Source organism: Sciurus carolinensis, chromosome 11 (assembly GCF_902686445.1).
Source record: "Sciurus carolinensis chromosome 11, mSciCar1.2, whole genome shotgun sequence".
Lineage (NCBI taxonomy): Eukaryota > Metazoa > Chordata > Mammalia > Rodentia > Sciuridae > Sciurus > Sciurus carolinensis.
In genome coordinates this window covers 125,092,103-125,109,183 of record NC_062223.1, presented here as the reverse complement: position 1 = coordinate 125,109,183, position 17,081 = coordinate 125,092,103, and the positions used below count along the sequence as shown (strand labels likewise).

Here is a 17,081-nt window from a genome sequence, read left to right as displayed (position 1 = left end):
GGATGACCTTGAAATACTTTTTATGTTCCAAGATTCTTTGACTCTATCATGTATAAATCAGGATTCCTTGAAATCAGCCCCTACAGTGGTATTGATGTGGTTTCAAATCAATTATTTACTGTCTCCAATAACCAGTCTTGAATAAAAGTTTGTTGTATTATTAGGCGGTAACTGGATACTAGGCACATTGCTAAGGGGTTTAACCTTCACAAAAATCCACAAGTAGGAAACACAAGTGAGATTAAATCAGAAACAACTAATAACCTGTGAAATCAAAGTTTAAACCTAGTCATTCAGTCTCCGGAGCCTAATTCTTCTTTTGCTTGTCTTTGATCACTCATTTAATGTTTATTGAGTATACATTATCTTTTCTTTTGATATCGAAGTCATTGTTTCGAATTATTAGTTTCCGTATGGATGATTTTCTTCCTTTTCTGTCTTCCTTCCTTCTTTTTCTTTCATTTTGAGACAGAGGTCTTGCTACATTGCCTGGGCTAGGTTTAAATGATCCTCCTGCCTCAGCCTCCTGAGCAACTGATACTATAGATGTGTGTCACTATGCCAAGGTTTTCCTTTTAAACAAACATGTACACTTTCTCTTGGTATATTATTTTCTCTTAACCAGGGTGATAGACTTATTAGAATGGGGGCACTGAAGTTTTTCAGTATTATTTTTTGCTCTACTTGTTTTGAGGTCTCATGGGGGAAAATATACTTCTTTCCAAACACACACACACACACACACACACACACACACACACAGCTGGGATTAGAACACAGGGCCTCATACACCCTGGTCCCTGGTATCCAAGTTTACTTTTTTTTTTTTTTTTTGGCAGTCCAGGGGATCAAACCCAGGGCCTTGTACATGCTAGGAAAGCACTCTACAACTGAACTACATCCCCTGCCCCTACCCCTCTTATTTTATTTTGAGACTGGATCTTGCTAAGTTGCCCAGGATGGCCTTGAATTTTGTCCTCCTGCCTCAGCCTCTTGAATTGCTGGGATTACAGGTTGCACCACCATGCCCAGCCTCAAATGGCAAATTTCATTTTATTGTTTTAGTTAGTTTTTGTGTTATTGTGACCAAAAACCCCAACAAGGACAGCTTAGAGGAGGAAATGTTTGTTTTGGCTCCTGGTATCAGAGAGGTCTCAGTCCATAGATGTCTGAGTTCATTGCTCTGGACGTGAGGTGAGGCAGCATTTGTGGTCATAGCAGAGGGAAGCTGCTCCCCTCATGAAAGCCAGGAAGCAGAGAGAGAAGGGGGAATGCGCTTCAGGGAAGAGGGACCTTTCCAGAGCATGTCCCCAGTGACCCACTTCCTTCAGCCATGCCCCACCTACCCGTAGGTTCATTCAAACTAGGATGGACTGATTAGGTTACAGCTCTCACAACCCAATCATTGCACCTCTAAATATTCCTGTGTCAACACAGGAGATTTTGGGGGACACCCTATTTCCAAACCATAAGATATACATATATCTTATGGCTTGGAAATACACACACACACACACACACACACACACACACACACATATATATATATATATATATTTTTTTTTTTTTTTTTTTTTTCCACAATGAATGAAATGCCTTGTTGGAAGGATAACTTGGCTCATGTTCAGGGCATTCTTATCCCAAGTACCTAGACCAGCTTCTGGTTCCTTCATGTCCTCACAAAAATAAGAAAAAACAGAATTCACTTATAGAACACTTATTATATGTCAGGCTTTATGCTAAGCAATTTGTATGCATTATATTATTTAATCTTCATAACAATTTTGAGTACATATTGGAATCTGCATTTTACAGACAAGAAAATTGATGCTCAGAGAGGATAAGTAACTTTGTATAAGGTCATCAGCTAGTTAATGGAACGCTGGGATTTGAACCTGAGTCTTCTCAGAGACCAGACTTTTTTTTTAAGTAAAGTTTTATCGGGGAAAATATTAAAAAGCCAAAACACAACAATAAAACAACTTTTCAACATTTCCAAAATGTTAATAGATTCCAAAAGACACCCACAAACCCCAATTTATCATTTCCTCACAAGTTTCTTTCAAACTTGTGTGTCTCATGCTCTAAGGTGAAAAGGTGGCTTCCAGTACAGTGTCCTCAAGGCTTCTGCTAAGGAACAGAATTAGCCAAGATATACAGTGCCTTCCTGTATGCCTGAAAGTACTTTACATATATCAATTCCTTTAATCTCACAATAGGTAAAAGGAGTCAGAACTATTATTATCCTCATTATGCAGATGAGAAAATGAACCGCATGGAGGAAAACTCTCCCAAGGTCACAGAACTGGATTTAATCCCAGAAAAGTAGATTTAGGACTTTTTTTTTTGTAATGGGGATTGAACCCAGGGGCAGTGTACTGCTGAGCTACATCCCCAGCGCTTTTTAAATTTTCATTTTGAATCTGAGTCTCCATAAATCGACCTTGGAAGTGAGATACTCCTGCCTCAACCTCCCCAGTTGGGGGGGGGGGTTGGTTACAGGCATGCGCCATCCTTTGCGCTTCTTTTTCCTTTCTGAGAAGCAGAATTCCTCTGGTTAATGCCACCAGAAGGGCTAAATGCTAACTCTTCCTTTCGTGGGGACGCTATTTCCCTGCTGCACATCCTTCCTGAGATTGAAATGTTTGTGGAAAGAGTGCACAAATGAGCAAAGGAAAGGCTCCTTTCTCCTTTCAGGCAAAGTCCTCAGTTCAGCCTAGAGTATTTTGCCACCAGACAAAAATACTTGAGGTTCTCCAAGCAGACTTGCTTTTCTTGTCTCTTCCTTTCTTGCACTCTATCTTGGTCTGCGCTTATCAATTATCAGACTTCTTCACAATGACAGCATCTATAAGCACAGGCTTATGCACAGTAGACAAAATCAACGCATGAAGAGTACTTTTTCACAGGGGAGACAAGGGCCTGCCTAATATCGGCCTCTTGAATTTTCCTCTATTATCCCAAGTCCTACTGGACCTGAAACCCTCTCACTCAGATTTTTCAGGCTGCATCCAGCTCTTCCCCTGCATTTTTGGGTGACAAAAGCTTTCCTGCTGGCCTGATCACTTTTGGCTGGAGGCATCCCTGCCCTTTTCAGTCTCTAGTAAAGCAGAAAGGGGAATCCAGAAAATGCCAGAGGGTCTTTGAGTGTGTCTGCCCGCATCCTCCGGCTCTTTCTCTCCATCTGCCTCCATTTTTATGGAGAATCTACAATGACGGGCCCTGTGAGGTGTCCATATTGGTAATTATCACACACACGGATCTTGGAGCTTCTGAATATTCATGAAGGAAGCAGAAGGGCCAATGTTAAAGAGGAGAGAAAAAAGCAATTCATAAATATTTATAGAAGCAGGCCCACGTGCTCCAAGGAGGGCTATGAATGTTCACCAGAGGATGACGTCCAGGCCCTGCGCGTGCCAGTTGGGCGGGTGCCCGAGCGCGGGCGCGTCCCCGGAGCCCGGGCGCGAGCGCGGGGAGGGGGCGGGGTGGAGGAGGGGAGCGGAGCTGGGCGCCGCCGGAGCTGCGGGGGGAGCGCTCGCTGGCTGGCTGGCTCGCCGCTGCCGCTGCCGCTGCGCTGCGCTCCGGCTGTTCGCCGCGGCCCGTGGATGGGGGTGTCCGGCTGAGCCCCGGGATCCCGCCTCCCTCCGCCAGGACCCGCACAGGTGTGGTCGCAAGGGGCAACTTTAGTCTGGACCCAACCCACTGCCAGGGGTGGGGTTCGAGTGGGGGTGGTGAAAGAGGTCCCGGGACTCGGGATTCTCCGAAAGGACCGTCTGGGGGCGCCGCACCCCCCACATCCCCAACCTGTCCCATCCCGGGATTGAAAAGAAGGAGCCCGGAGGCCGTCGCCCTCCTGCCCAACCCTGCAGGCAGAGCGACAGGGACGCAGCTCCAGGGCCGAGAGATGTGGGACGATGGGACTTCAAGCATCATCTCAGAACATCGGCCCTCCGAGCCAGGCTTAGAGAGTGTGTGTGTGTGTGTGTGTGTGTGTGTGTGTGTGTGTGTGTAAAGGTAGGCCGCGCGGCATGGGGTTCCGGGGGGCAGAAGAATGCTGCCAGACCGTGCCAGAGCAGTGAGGCCAGCACCTCATTCCAGGACCGTTATCTGGCCCGATTGCCTTAAACTCCCCAGAATCATCTTTATCCATAAAAACCTTACCCTCACTCGGCTCCTGCCCCTCTCTAGGGTGTGGAGTCTTTCCCCAGACCATGCATTCCTGCAGTGTCAGAACCGCTGGCAGCAGCTGCAGACGCTGGGGTAGCGATTGTTTTACTACACAGCAGGTCGGAGAAAGGACGAGTGTGGTGGTGTAGTGGTGTGTGTGTTGGCGGCGGGGAGTGGTGGTGGTGGGGGGACGCTCTGCGGTCCTCTGGGCCCAGGACTGGAGATTGCGGGCTTAACCAAGGAAGTGTTATACAACCCTCTCTTCTTCCCTCTTGCCTTTCCCTTCCCTCCTGGAAGCTGGACACTCCCTGACTCCCCTTCCACTCCAGCGTCCTGGTCTTATTTGACCAAAAGGGTAGTGGAGTATATGTGCGGCCTGAGCGAGATGAGCCCAATTTCCATGCATCACCAGCCATTGTACTGCCTGAAGGAGCCTTTCTTTACCCCAACATTTCGATTGCGGAGCTGGGGGCGCGGGTTAAGGGACTGAGATGGAGGTGAATAGAGCAGCAGCAGCAGGAGGAGGAGGGACGCAGAACCGCGAAGGGGTTGCTGATCCATATGCAATGAAATACTCGCTTTCTGCTAAATGTGCAGCTGGCACAAACACGTACGCTGGCTAGGTTTTGCAAAGAAGCAGTGGGAATCTGAAGGTAGATTAGCGGAGGGCAGGTTTTTTGGGATGGATATGGGGGGGCGGGAGAGAATTGATCTATAGAGCAAGTAATGGGAAGGACGGGTTGGGGTATGAAATGAGGCTTGTGTGGAGGTGCAGAGGCCCAGGAGGGAAGGCATGGTGAAATCTCTATTGCTCAGCTCAGCAAAGCAGAAACTGATAATTTGTACGGCAGCCCCAAGCTGTAGCTAGTGCATCATTATGGTGCAGGGAGAGGCTTATGTGTTTCCTACCGGGTCCCCGTTAAACTCCATGTGTGTCTCTTCTTTTCCAAATTACACCATCTATTGTGAAACAAAATAAATGGAATAGATTATAGGACATAATCAAACTATAGTCCTGCACTCTGTTCTATTCTAAAGAGAAGAAAAAATGACTCTCCAGTGATTCCTTATTTATGCCATTTTTTATGTATTTACTTTGACAGTACAAAGAGAGCATAGCTATTATTTGTATTAACTCAGGTGTGTGTGTGTGCGTGCGTGCACGCACAGGGATCAAATCCAGGGCTTCACATGTGCTAAGCAAGTGCTCTACCACTGAACTACACCCTAGCCCTTAACCTTGGCTTTGGAGGAGAGGAGAGCTTTGAGATGAGCTATGCCTGAGCACAGGGACAAGTTGCAGGAAGGAAGATTAGAAGGTTGTTTCAGACATTTGTAGCTGGGAGCTGAAGGCACCAGAAAGCAAAAGAATGAGGCAGGGGGAGGAAGGGAGGTAGGGGGCACTATTGCAAGGCTTGTGCCAGCCCCAACCCAGAGACTCCCCTCCTTTGAGGGTATGGTTAGGGCCAGTCAGAATGCTTGACTCTTATCTCCTCTGCCACAGCCTAGACTCTTCCCACAAATGCTGGGTTCAGTTTGGGTACTGAGTGACCAGATTCTCATTTGGGTTTTCAGGTTTAGCTGCATCTCTAGGTGGTCATTCATGCAGTACTTCTTGGCTCCTGGACAGTGTGTTGATAAAAGCAATCAGACTATATTATGGATTGTTTCCAATACCATGTTTTTTGGACTCTACATCTTGATACTCATTTCTTCTTTTATAATTTCCTAGATGAATCTATTTCTCTAAAGTCTGCTTGGACTGAGTATAGAATAGAGAGACCAATGATTCAGAAAACTTGGATCAAATGATTTGAAAAAAGCCTTAGTAAAAAACCGGCCCAATTTTTTTCATCAATACTTCTCTTATTTGGTAAGCATTTTGAAGCATCACACATAGACTATTATGGCAGGGATTTTTTCTTTTTTTGCTTGAAATACTCTTGTGCTACTTTTTTATGTAAATATGTTATCCTGATTTTCCAAGCATTGTTGACATTTATAGAACACTTTCTGTTTTCATACATTGTGCTTAGCACTTCAAAGACAATCTCAATGATCAGTAAAATAACCTTCAAAATAAGCATTATTTTAACCCCCCTTGTACAGATGGCAAAATTGAAGCACAAGGAGGCAGATAATTTGCCCAGTCTCAATCCAGATAGGAGCCTGGGATCTTAACCATCATGGAGTACTACCTCAATTAACACAAATTCTTCAACTGTAAAATCTTCTCTACTCTCTGTTATACCCTGAGATCTTTTCTATACTAGTCTGTGTGTGTGTGTGTGTGTGTGTGTGTGTGTGTGTGTGTTCAGGGATGATTTTCTTCCTCCTTCTTTTGGTGGTGTGGAGAAACCTATAGGAGTCTTTTCTGAATAATGTTTTTAAATCCATAAAACAAAATACTTAGGTTTACAAAGGAAACAAAATTCATTGAAATACAGGTATATTCAAAGAACCTGTAAATGATAGATGAAGAACTCCTGACTGGCAATTAGTTTTATATTGATCTAGAGGTATGTGTGTGTGCAAAGTGGTGGCTACTACCCACATGTGGTTCTTGGGTACTTGCAAGGCGCCTAGACCAAACAAGATAAAAATGTAAAGTGCACAATAGATTTCAAAGGACTGAGTATAAAAATGTAAATTAGCTGAGCATGGTGGAGTGGTACATACCTGTAATCCCAGCTTTTTGGGAGACTGAGGCAGAAGGATCTCAAGTTCAAAGCCAGCCTGGGCAATTTAGCAAGACTCTCTCAAAAAACAAAAAGAACTGAGGATGTAGCTTAGTCGTAGAACACCAAGGTTTGGTCCCCAGTACTGGACAAAAAGAGTAAATTATCTCATTAGTATTCTTATGGATTATATATTGAATTATATATTGAAATGGAAATACTTTGAAATTTTGGATTAAATATATTATTAAAATGTATTGGCAATTAGGATGATTAAGTTATTAAAATTAACCTTCCAAGGTGTTGATTTTGTTATAGCAAATGAGAAAATCAGAATCCAGGATGCTCACCACTCAGTTAACCCTTGGCAGGTGTGTTGGCCTTTTTTTCTTTTTTTAATGGCATCAAGGATTGAAGCTTCTTCATGGTGGAGGGATCCTGTACTTCTGAGCTACATCTCAGTCCCAGTGTTGGCTCTTGAGCCTGTTCTCTTTCCAAGATATAGTATAGCTTTTATATCTTTTTATATTTTAAGGTTCTATCATGTTGCCTTTGTGAACTGTAAATGCTCAGAATATAGTGTGATACCATGGTAACTGACTTTATCCTAGCAAAATTCCAGAAAGAACCGTCTCACCTGTCGTCACCTACTGCTCTCTGCCTTGCTTAGAATTTTAGTTTTGCAGGTAGAGATGGGGAATGGGTACTCCTAGGGCAAAATGCTTGGTTTTTGCTATCTGGTTCTCCCTGGGGTATGATTCCAAATTAAGCCTCTACCTGAACCAATGATCACACAAACAAAAAGAGAAAAGATGGGTTGCCTTTCTGTTACAGGAAAGAAAGTTTGAGCATATAGAGAAGGATATGATAGACAGCAATGCTTGTGGGAAACTGAATGTTGGGACAGATCATTTTTCAATGAGCACACATTGATTGATTGCCTAGCCAGAGGGCAATCTGTGTGTGCTAGGAGCCATGGAGGATATCCGGAGGACATCTGTACCCTCGAGGAATTTAAATTAAAATTGGGAAGGGACCTGGATGTTAGCACAGAAAGATAAATCATAGTTGAAGACAGTATATGAAGAAAGGCAGATAAAGGGTAGAGGTCCCAGAGTTGTTGGAAAGTGGAGGGAGGCTTGAGTGTGCAGTGTTCCAGGGTGCAGTGCCCAAAAGGGATATGGAGTCTAACTGGAGCATGTGGACAGTTCATTTAATTCATTCCTCTACTCCTAGGTATATGCTCTGCATCTTGGGAAAACTCAGGTGGTTTATGGAAAACCTCCATTACTGTTCTATTCGTCTCTATTATTTATGGTTGAAGGTAATAATATCCAAAACCTTGGGCCTGGGCATGTTTCAGAATTTAGATTATTTCAAATTTTGAAAGACAAATAGAGTTAATATTCTTGGGTAGCAATCTTATTTATTTATTTATTTATTTATTTATTTATTTATCTAATGCTGGGTGTTAAACCCAGGACCTTCCACATGTTAAACTCATATTCTGCAACTGAGTTATGCAACGGGCCCATCTAGAAACTTAATACTTCTGCAGCAAATCACACTGAATGGGATAAATTAAAACCCAAACCAGCTTTATATTCATGTCAATCAAGTTTTGTTGCCGAATGAGTTTGGTCATTCCATTTTTGTTACCAAAGAAATTGTGAAAAACTTTCAGTTTTCAGAGCAGAGCTCCTGGCTAGTTGTGGATCTGTAGTAACAATAATATCAATAGCAACAATAGCAACAAGAGAAAATGTTGAACAATATTGGCATTTATTACCTGCCAAGCACTTTTTTTTTGAGGGAGCACTGGAGATTGATCCCCGGGGTGCTTTACTACTGAGCTGCATCCCCCGTGCTTTTTACTTTTTATTTTGAGACAGGATATCACTGAGGATCTCACTAAGGTGCTAAGGCTGGCCTCAGACTTGGGATCCTCTTTTTGGATGCCTCAGTTTCCCAAATTGCTGGGATTACAGGTGTGTGTCTTCGACCTGCTGCCAAGCACTGCTCCTTTAATCTTATAACAACCATTTGAACTGGGTGTGGTGATGCTTGCCTATAATCCCAAAGGATAGGGAGGCTAAAGCAGGGGGATTGCAAGCTCAAGGCCAACCTTAGCAACTTAGTGAGGCCCTGTCTCAAAATTAAAAAAAAAAAAAAAAAATACAAAGGCAGGGGGCTAGGGATGTGACTCAGTGAATAAGCACCCCTAGGTTCAATCCCTGGTACAAAAACCAAAAAAACAAAAAAACAAAAAACAACCATCTGAGGTAGGTCCTACTATTATCACTGTCTTGAGAAAAATAAAAAGAAGCACAGAGAAGTTAAGTAACTTGCCTAAAGTCTGACCCAGGAGCTACACACTTAACCACTATGCTTTGGAGCAGAGAATTGGAAGCAGGTGTATCTCCAAAGTTCACTCTATTTAGTTAATAGTATCAACGTACACAATGGTCTTTGAACTCCTGAAGTGCATAGCAGTGCACAGGTGCCAGTAGGGGAGAATCTTTGTTTTCTGAGGGATATGAAGTAACGTGTGATTATGGTTCCTTACGAAAACTGTCTTAAAAGCCCAGGCCAAACTCACATTGCCCTGTTTATGTCTTCCAGGAAAACGAATTCTGAAAGTTGCTGTAGTTGTACTGTGGTGCAAGAATGGAGGCCCCACTGGTGAGTTTGGACGAAGAGTTTGAGGACCTTCGGCCCTGCTGCTCGGAGGACCCAGAAGAGAAGCCTCAGAGTTTCTATGGTTCATCTCCCCACCATCTAGAGGACCCCTCCCTCTCTGAGCTTGAGAATTTTTCTTCTGAAATAATCAGCTTCAAGTCGATGGAGGACCTCGTGAATGAATTTGATGAGAAGCTCAATGTCTGCTTTAGGAACTATAATGCCAAGACCGAAAACCTAGCTCCTGTGAAGAACCAGTTCCAGATCCAAGAGGAGGAGGAGACCCTTCAGGATGAGGAGTAAGAAGTCTTCATTGCCCTTCTCCTGCTTCAGGAGAGAACCCTGTAGTCTGGGATCCTTAACCTAGAACTAGTTTCTGTCCATGGGTTTATACCTATTACCTATATGCATCACATATTTTTATGTTGTCAGTGTGACAGTGCCCTGGAAATTACTGTCATTGCTCACTGTATGTTTATAGTCATCTGCAGAAAGATTTCTTAGATTGAAATCTTAGAGGAATGAAGGATGTTAGGTTTTTCCTAGATACGATGAATTATAGGAGCAGAGAAAATTTGGGGATCTATCTAGCTTACTTGCTTGCTTTTCTCCCTCCATCATTTCTTCTCCTCCTCCTCCTCCTCCTTCTTCTTCCTCTCTTCTACCTCCTCCTCCTTCTTCTTCCTTCTTCCTCTTCTATTTCTCCTCCTCGTTCTCCTTCTCCTCCTCCTTTTTTACTACTCCTCCTCTTCTTCTTCCTCTTCCTCTCCTTCTTTCTCCTCCTCCTCCTCCTCCTCCTTCTTCCTTCTTCTTCCTCTTCTTCCTGCCCCCCCCTCCTCCTCTTTCTTCTTTTCTCTTTATTCATCTTTCTTTCCTTCTTTCCTTTCTCTCTCTCCCCCTCTCTCTGTCTTTCTCTCTCTCTCTCTCTCACACACACACACACACACATATTGGGGATTGAAACCAGGGTCTTGTGTGTTAGGCAAGCAGTCTATAGTGCCCTTTTTTATTTTCATTTTGAGAAAGCCTTGCTAAGTTGCCCATGTTGATCTTGTATTTGTGTCAGTCTCTCTAGTAGCTGGGACTGCAGCCATGAGTCACCATACCTGGCTATTCAGGTTTCTTTACATTAGTGGTAATGTACCCAGATATTACAAATAAGGACTAGAAAAGAAGTAATTAACTGTGATGGAGGAATTTATGTCATTGGACCAATTTGCCTCTATAACACCAGAATGACAAAAACTTCAAAATTGGTTATAGGCCTGGAAAGTTATCCTCAAAATGTTAAGATATGTCCAAATAAAAAAGCATCCAAATTGAACTGAGAGCTAAGGGAGTTCCTGGACAAAATAAAGGTGAAAACTAGGTAGTGTGGTTTTGCGTATGCACATTCCCTGGATCACTTGCTAATGACCTTCTAGGGTCTTAACTGTTGTTAAGGAAAGAAATTTGAGAAAGAATTGTCCAAGGTGGGATTAGAAAGAGAAGTGGGTAAGTCCATTACATAAATAAAAGAAGGGTGTTTTAGGCAATTAGGAAAAATAAACATGAATTCTTAGTAGAGATATCCATTCTTCTCTTGAAATCACATAAGAAATGTCAAGTAGTTGGTGTGGAGATTCAAAACAACTGTCATATGTTGTTTTTGTTGTTGTTTATGTTTTCTTAATTTTTCTGTTTTTTTTTTTTTTGGCAGGGGTGGGGAGGGGGCACCGTGGGGGGGTGCTGGGGATCAAACCCAGGTTCTTGAACCTGCTGGGCCAGTGCTCTACCACTGAACTATACTCTAAGACCAGTTTCTCTTTTTTATAGACACATGAGAAAAGTTTCCCTTAAGTAATGGGGCAGAAGGAATATTCTAGAGGATCCTGACTTTGTTTGGGAAAGATTTACTTATTTAGTGAGTAGTAAGACTGCATTTCTGTGAGTACAGGAGCTACCTATGTATCTGTCTTTATTTTTCACTGTTGTCCCCACCGACAAATACTGTGTGTAGTAAGTGATCAAGTGATATTTTTAATGAAATATTAAATATTGTATGTAAAAGAAAAATGGTAATAGCTAATCTTGCAGGTCTGTGTAAGGTATCTGTAGGCTCACACTATTTCTTTTCTTTTTAATTAATGCTAACCTGAGGGCATGATCATAGAGAACATTTTACTCTGGTGGCTGGTACTACAACTGTGGGCTGTGTGTTTCAATTCGATTTTAAATTTCCTACTGATTCTTTTAAAATTCTGAGCCTGTTATAATTTTCTCAACTTCTGTAAGTCAGAAAAAAATGACTTAAGGGCTTTATTAGATGGAGTATACATTTTTTTCACTCCAGTGCACCAGGCAATGAACTAGAAACACAAAGACTATGAATTCTAATTTTTGTACTCTCAGTAACTCACCGTGTGACCTTGGGCAAGTCACTTAGCTGTAGTTGAGTGCGTGGGTTCTCATCTTTGAACCTCTGGAGCTCAATCTTGATGAAGCGGGTCTAAGGACTTGGTAAGAGACTGATTTCTTCCCTCATCCAGGTTGTGCTCTGAAAATAGCATTTTAAGATGCGTCCCATTCCTATGGCTTCTAACAAATCATTCCCCACCTATCTAAACCCTTCCTCTGCTTCATTAAGGGTGAAGGCCCAGTGAGCAGGTTCTTATTCTCTTTTGGCACATTAGCAAAGGCCACTCAATGTTAATTGCCATCACATGGGATTATGGGTTTTCCCAGCCTGGTTTTTTTCTGACTTGACTGACTCATTTAAGAGACTAAAGGTTGAATAATTCCTTAGAGATAAAGTGTGATTTGAGGACAGTGGAGGGGGGGAAGAGAAAAATTGACATTGTACTTTCTAGGCATTCAAGTATATCTAAAGCCTCTTTATAACTTAAAATGAAATCAGAATTCCATTACACTTTTTGCTTTACAATCCCTGTCCAAATATTGGCAAGTATGATAAAGTAAAGAAAAAAGATGATTTATTATCTAATTTGTTTGCAAATCTTCACTAGTGCTATCGTGATAAATCTACTCAGGTTTAGTATTTAGAGGGATGTTTCAATCCACAAATGAAATATTGTAGCTGGGGTTATAGTTAAATGTTAGAAGCTTAAAACAAAAGCAGGGCCCAGCACCAATAAAAAAAAAAAAGAAAAAAAAGTATAAATATATACATTTTTACATTTATATATGAATACATTTATATACATTTATACACTTATAAATGTATACATTTATACACTTATAAATGTATACATTTATATATGTAGACATACTTATATATGATATAAATGTATAAATATATAAATAAAATTAATATATTAAATTTATATATATATTTATAAATATATATATCAAATATCTCTTTAAAGATAACACAGATGGACTGGGTGCAGTGGTGCATACCTGTAATCCCAACTACTCAGGAAGCTGAAGAAGGAGTATCACAAGTTCGAGGCCAGTCCAGGCAACTTGGAGCCTGTTAAAAATAAAAAATAAAAAGGACTGGGAATGTAGTTCAGTGGTAAAGTGCTCCTGTGTTCAATCCCCAGTACTGCAAAACAACAAATAATAATAATAAATACACAAATCGTAAATGATTGATACACAATGATTCCCTTATACCCTTAGAATTTTGATTTCTCTAGTCCATCCTCATTTGAAACTGTATCAACTTATCTCTGATTTCAGGGTAGGGAAGTTCTAGGAGAGTTAGATTTGAATACTGCATATATTTGCTTGGTTTTCTATTCAGAAAGTATTCCAGAATCTCTTCTTTCTGTTTGTGTGGCTGCCCTGTTTTCCTTTGCTATAAGGCATGGGACCTGGCATTTAGAAACTGCAAAATGGGAATGGACAACCCTCACCCTGCCTCCTGCCTCTTAGCCCTCTTACAAGTACCCTGCAGGCAGAGAGGTCACAAATTTGGGTGTATCCTGTTCTTCAGATAGAATCAATGTGTTACAGATGATATTAAAGTCCACACACAAAAAAGTAAACTCCCTGTTATTCAGCATACTTCTTATTTCCTTGCTGTACCAAGGATCAAACCCTGGGGAGTTCTACCACTGAGCCACATCCCCAGTCCTTTTTATTTTTTTGAGAAAGGGTCTTGCTCATTTGTTGAGGCTACCCTCAAACTTGGAATCCTTCTGCCTCAGCCTCCCAAGTCACTGGGATTACAATTGTGCATTATTATGCTCAGCTTAACATACTTCATTAAAATTTTTTTATTTTAATGGAACTTTTATTAAACTTAATGGCTTAATGCAGGACAGTTTAACATAGTTTAAATTGAAGACAAGTAAATAAGAGATAGTGAAAGCTGATACATAACTGTATTTTTAAGAAAATGTGATTATCTTTGTAGAGGTCCCCATATAGCAAGGGTAGAGATGGTGCTAATTCCATTTAAACATTTGAAATACCTAAAAAGTTGTGCAAAGGCATTCATGTGCTAATGATTCCGAATTCCTAAACAGGAACTACAGAAGTGCACTCATGTTAACACACATCTAAGTGTGAATATTTGCATGACTAGACATAAACAAAACTCTTGGCAAGAGAAGTAGCCACATAAGGAAGAATTAAATGGAATGTTACCTAGTTGGTAAATTTTTATTCACCCTTTAAGCTGTGTACTATATTGTCAGAAATAGGTGTGTGTGTGTGTGTGTGTGTGTGTGTGTGTGTGTTCATCAGAACTGATAGAATCCTGATGGCTCTGTTGCCAGTTCCAGATCCTGAAGCTCTTTGTACTCATCTTGGCACCCCACTCTGCTAGGTTTGCTCATACTCTGCCACCATCCTTCTCCAAATGCCCAACCCTCTGTAGTAAAATATCTAGTCAATTCTCCAGGCACCTAAGCCTAAGCTATAAAATATGCACACGAAGAACCTTTTCTGTGTTTATGGGGACTGAGATAGCAAATTGAATCTCAGATGTCAGGGCGGTGTAATGGTAGGAATTGAGGCAACCTGTTTAATCTCAGTTCTTTGATAAATGATAATGTAGACAGCTTGCAAAATCTTCTTTCTCCAAGTAAAGAACAAATAGCAGAATACTTCTCAGAGAAGTGAAGAAACTCTTTTCCTGGGTTTGTAATACTGGGGATTAAACCCAGGGCCTCCCACATGCAAGGCAAGCACTTACTGCTGAGCTACATCCCCAGTCCTGAGAAGCGAAATTTTATGGTTCACTTCAGCGTCCTTACAGAAGGGAATATATCCACTTCAAGAATCCTGCTTATGATGGTATATGTAGCCTTTGTGAGGAGCAAAACCCTCCCCATTCTCTTCTTCACAGAAAGCTCCATTGCCTCGCTCATCACTAGCTCCTCTGTTTCCATGGCTGTCTGCCTGCCGGTATCCTTTCTTTGCCTCCTATGGATTCTCCCCTGGGCTGAAGACCTACATAGAAAGCTTTTGCACACCCTGTTACCCTTGCCAGTCCTCCTGTAGAATGACGAAAGCACGATATCCTGAATAATGTATGTGTGGATTTTTCAGGCAAAGCCAGTGTCTAAACTGCTGTTCTAGGTTGTGATTTGGAACTTGGCATATTATTCTGATGTCCATGCCAATGCCAATCATATAGTAAATTACAAAGAGTTGGAATTGTTAAGTGGTTAGGGATATGACCTATGTTGCTATTCTGTCCGGGTTCGAATCCTGCCTCTGCTATTACTGGCTGTGTGAGCTTAAACAACTTAATTAGCTTCACTATGTTTTAGGTTCTTGTATGCACCTGCCCTGTGGAGTTGTTGTGAGGAATGAATGTCTCAGTCCTTATAAAGAACTTAGAAGAGCACTTGACTTGTAGTAAGTGCTTAGTAAGTGTTGACTGCTGTTGTTACTGTTAAATGGGCACTGAATCAGTATGGGAAGGGTATGCAAGTGATCTTAAAGCTACAAGAGATACTTTATCTTCAAAGTTATTTATAAACTTCAAAGGATAAAAAAAAGTACACCAGAAAGGAAAAAAAAAAAAAAAAAAAGAGAGAGAGAGAGAGAGAGAGAGAAATAAGACTGGTTTGAAATCCCAAGGAGAAAAAGGTTTAGGGAATTGTCTAGAACTGAAAAATAGAAGATAAAATTCAGAGTATGTCAGTGAAGGCTTAACAGAGAACAGTAGGTACTCCCTAAATATTGTGAGAAAGTTCCCCATTGTCACTTTAAGATATAATCAGTCTCAAGGTCATTGGAAGGTGTGCTGTCCATAAAGATCTCAGCTTCTGTCCAGAGTAGGGGAGGTACAAAAGTCTCCTGCCTATTTTGGGCTTTGCTGAGTCTCACTTCTCCAGGCACTTCCTGCAGGGACAAATCTGAAGGTCAGTTCCTGCATGCATGTTCATTCTCCAAACCAAAGGCAGGGATGTGAAGAAGAGTCCAAGACCTTCCCAGTGGATGTGGTGCCTCAGAGCTTTGACCTGGAGATAGCAAATCATATTTGTGTCTTGGCTCCAGAATGCTAATGGGACTTAGATTTAGAATTAGCCTATATTGATGCAGCTCTAATTGTTCCTGATAGACACTGTGATGTCACCCATGGTTTAAGATGTATGCTCTGAAATCCTGCTAAATAGTTGCCTAATGAGCACTTGCCCAGTTCTCTCAAAGTGCTTTTCTATAATGACAGAAAAATAGCAAATAAACAGATGCCTTATGCACTGCCATTAAATTGTGTTTCCTTGGGTTCCATTTGTTTCATTGCAGTTGCATGCATTGTATACCAGGAAAACCTCCTTGCTTACATATTCATGCATCGTACATCACTCCTGATTGTGTTTGTTAATACCACCTGCCCTCTGCATCATTATTTATCTCATTTCAAGTGTCTATGCTCTGATTTCTATATCTATATATGTCGCACTGACCTTGTCAGCATCTACTACAACATAAATTTGATCCATATATATATATACATATTTGCTTATTTTTAAGTGGCTATTTTTTTAGATTAATCTATCTAAAACTTATATGTCTTCTTTTATCTTGGTCTTGTTGAGTATCACTCATGTTTGACAGGTCCGGCACCTGCAGGGGATATTAGATACAACCCTCTTGTATTATCATCTAATATTAACTCAAGGGCTGCTGGTTACCATGGCTTACATTATTGGTTTATTGACTTACATTAATCTCTTGGTGTTGACTAATTAATGCACCTGTGATATATGAGTGTCTGTGACTTCAGAGTTTTCCCCCCCAGAGACTTTCCTCTTTCCCCACCAAAACAAATTGTGTGTTTATTGGTTCCTTTCTTATATTTACCTTAGAATATCCATGATGAGACATAGAACACTTAACCTCTACATTACAAAAGGGCAGAATCGTGGCTTCTGTCCGTTCCCTAAAACATTTTGGGTGATAAGTAAGAATTCACAGAATTGGCATTATCCCCTTACCTATGTTAGATGTCAGATTTCATGATTTTGTAGATTGCAGGCCTTTGAAATTGAAATATCTACAAACTAGATGATAAACCTAACTTCAATGAGATTCAGCCAGAAAATCTGTCACCATCCCCTCCTCTCCTCTCCCTTCTCGTGCTCTCTCTCTCTC

The 17,081-nt window shown here is 41.4% G+C and overlaps 1 protein-coding gene across 2 annotated transcripts in view; it reads left to right on the top strand.

Moving 5' to 3' along the window:
• Positions 1 to 3,489: 3,489 nt before the first annotated feature.
• The window catches only part of Fez1 (fasciculation and elongation protein zeta 1), a 46,095-nt gene continuing 32,503 nt past the window's right edge, over positions 3,490 to 17,081 (top strand). The window contains exons 1-2 of one of the 2 annotated variants that reach the window (XM_047519634.1): positions 3,490 to 3,662; positions 9,468 to 9,823. In XM_047519634.1, the coding sequence (XP_047375590.1) occupies positions 9,513 to 9,823 (311 nt within the window). In that variant the 5' untranslated portion in view covers positions 3,490 to 3,662; positions 9,468 to 9,512. Of the gene's footprint in view, positions 3,663 to 5,932; positions 6,041 to 9,467; positions 9,824 to 17,081 lie in introns of those variants that run through there. The other variant, XM_047519635.1, reaches the window with a different exon arrangement.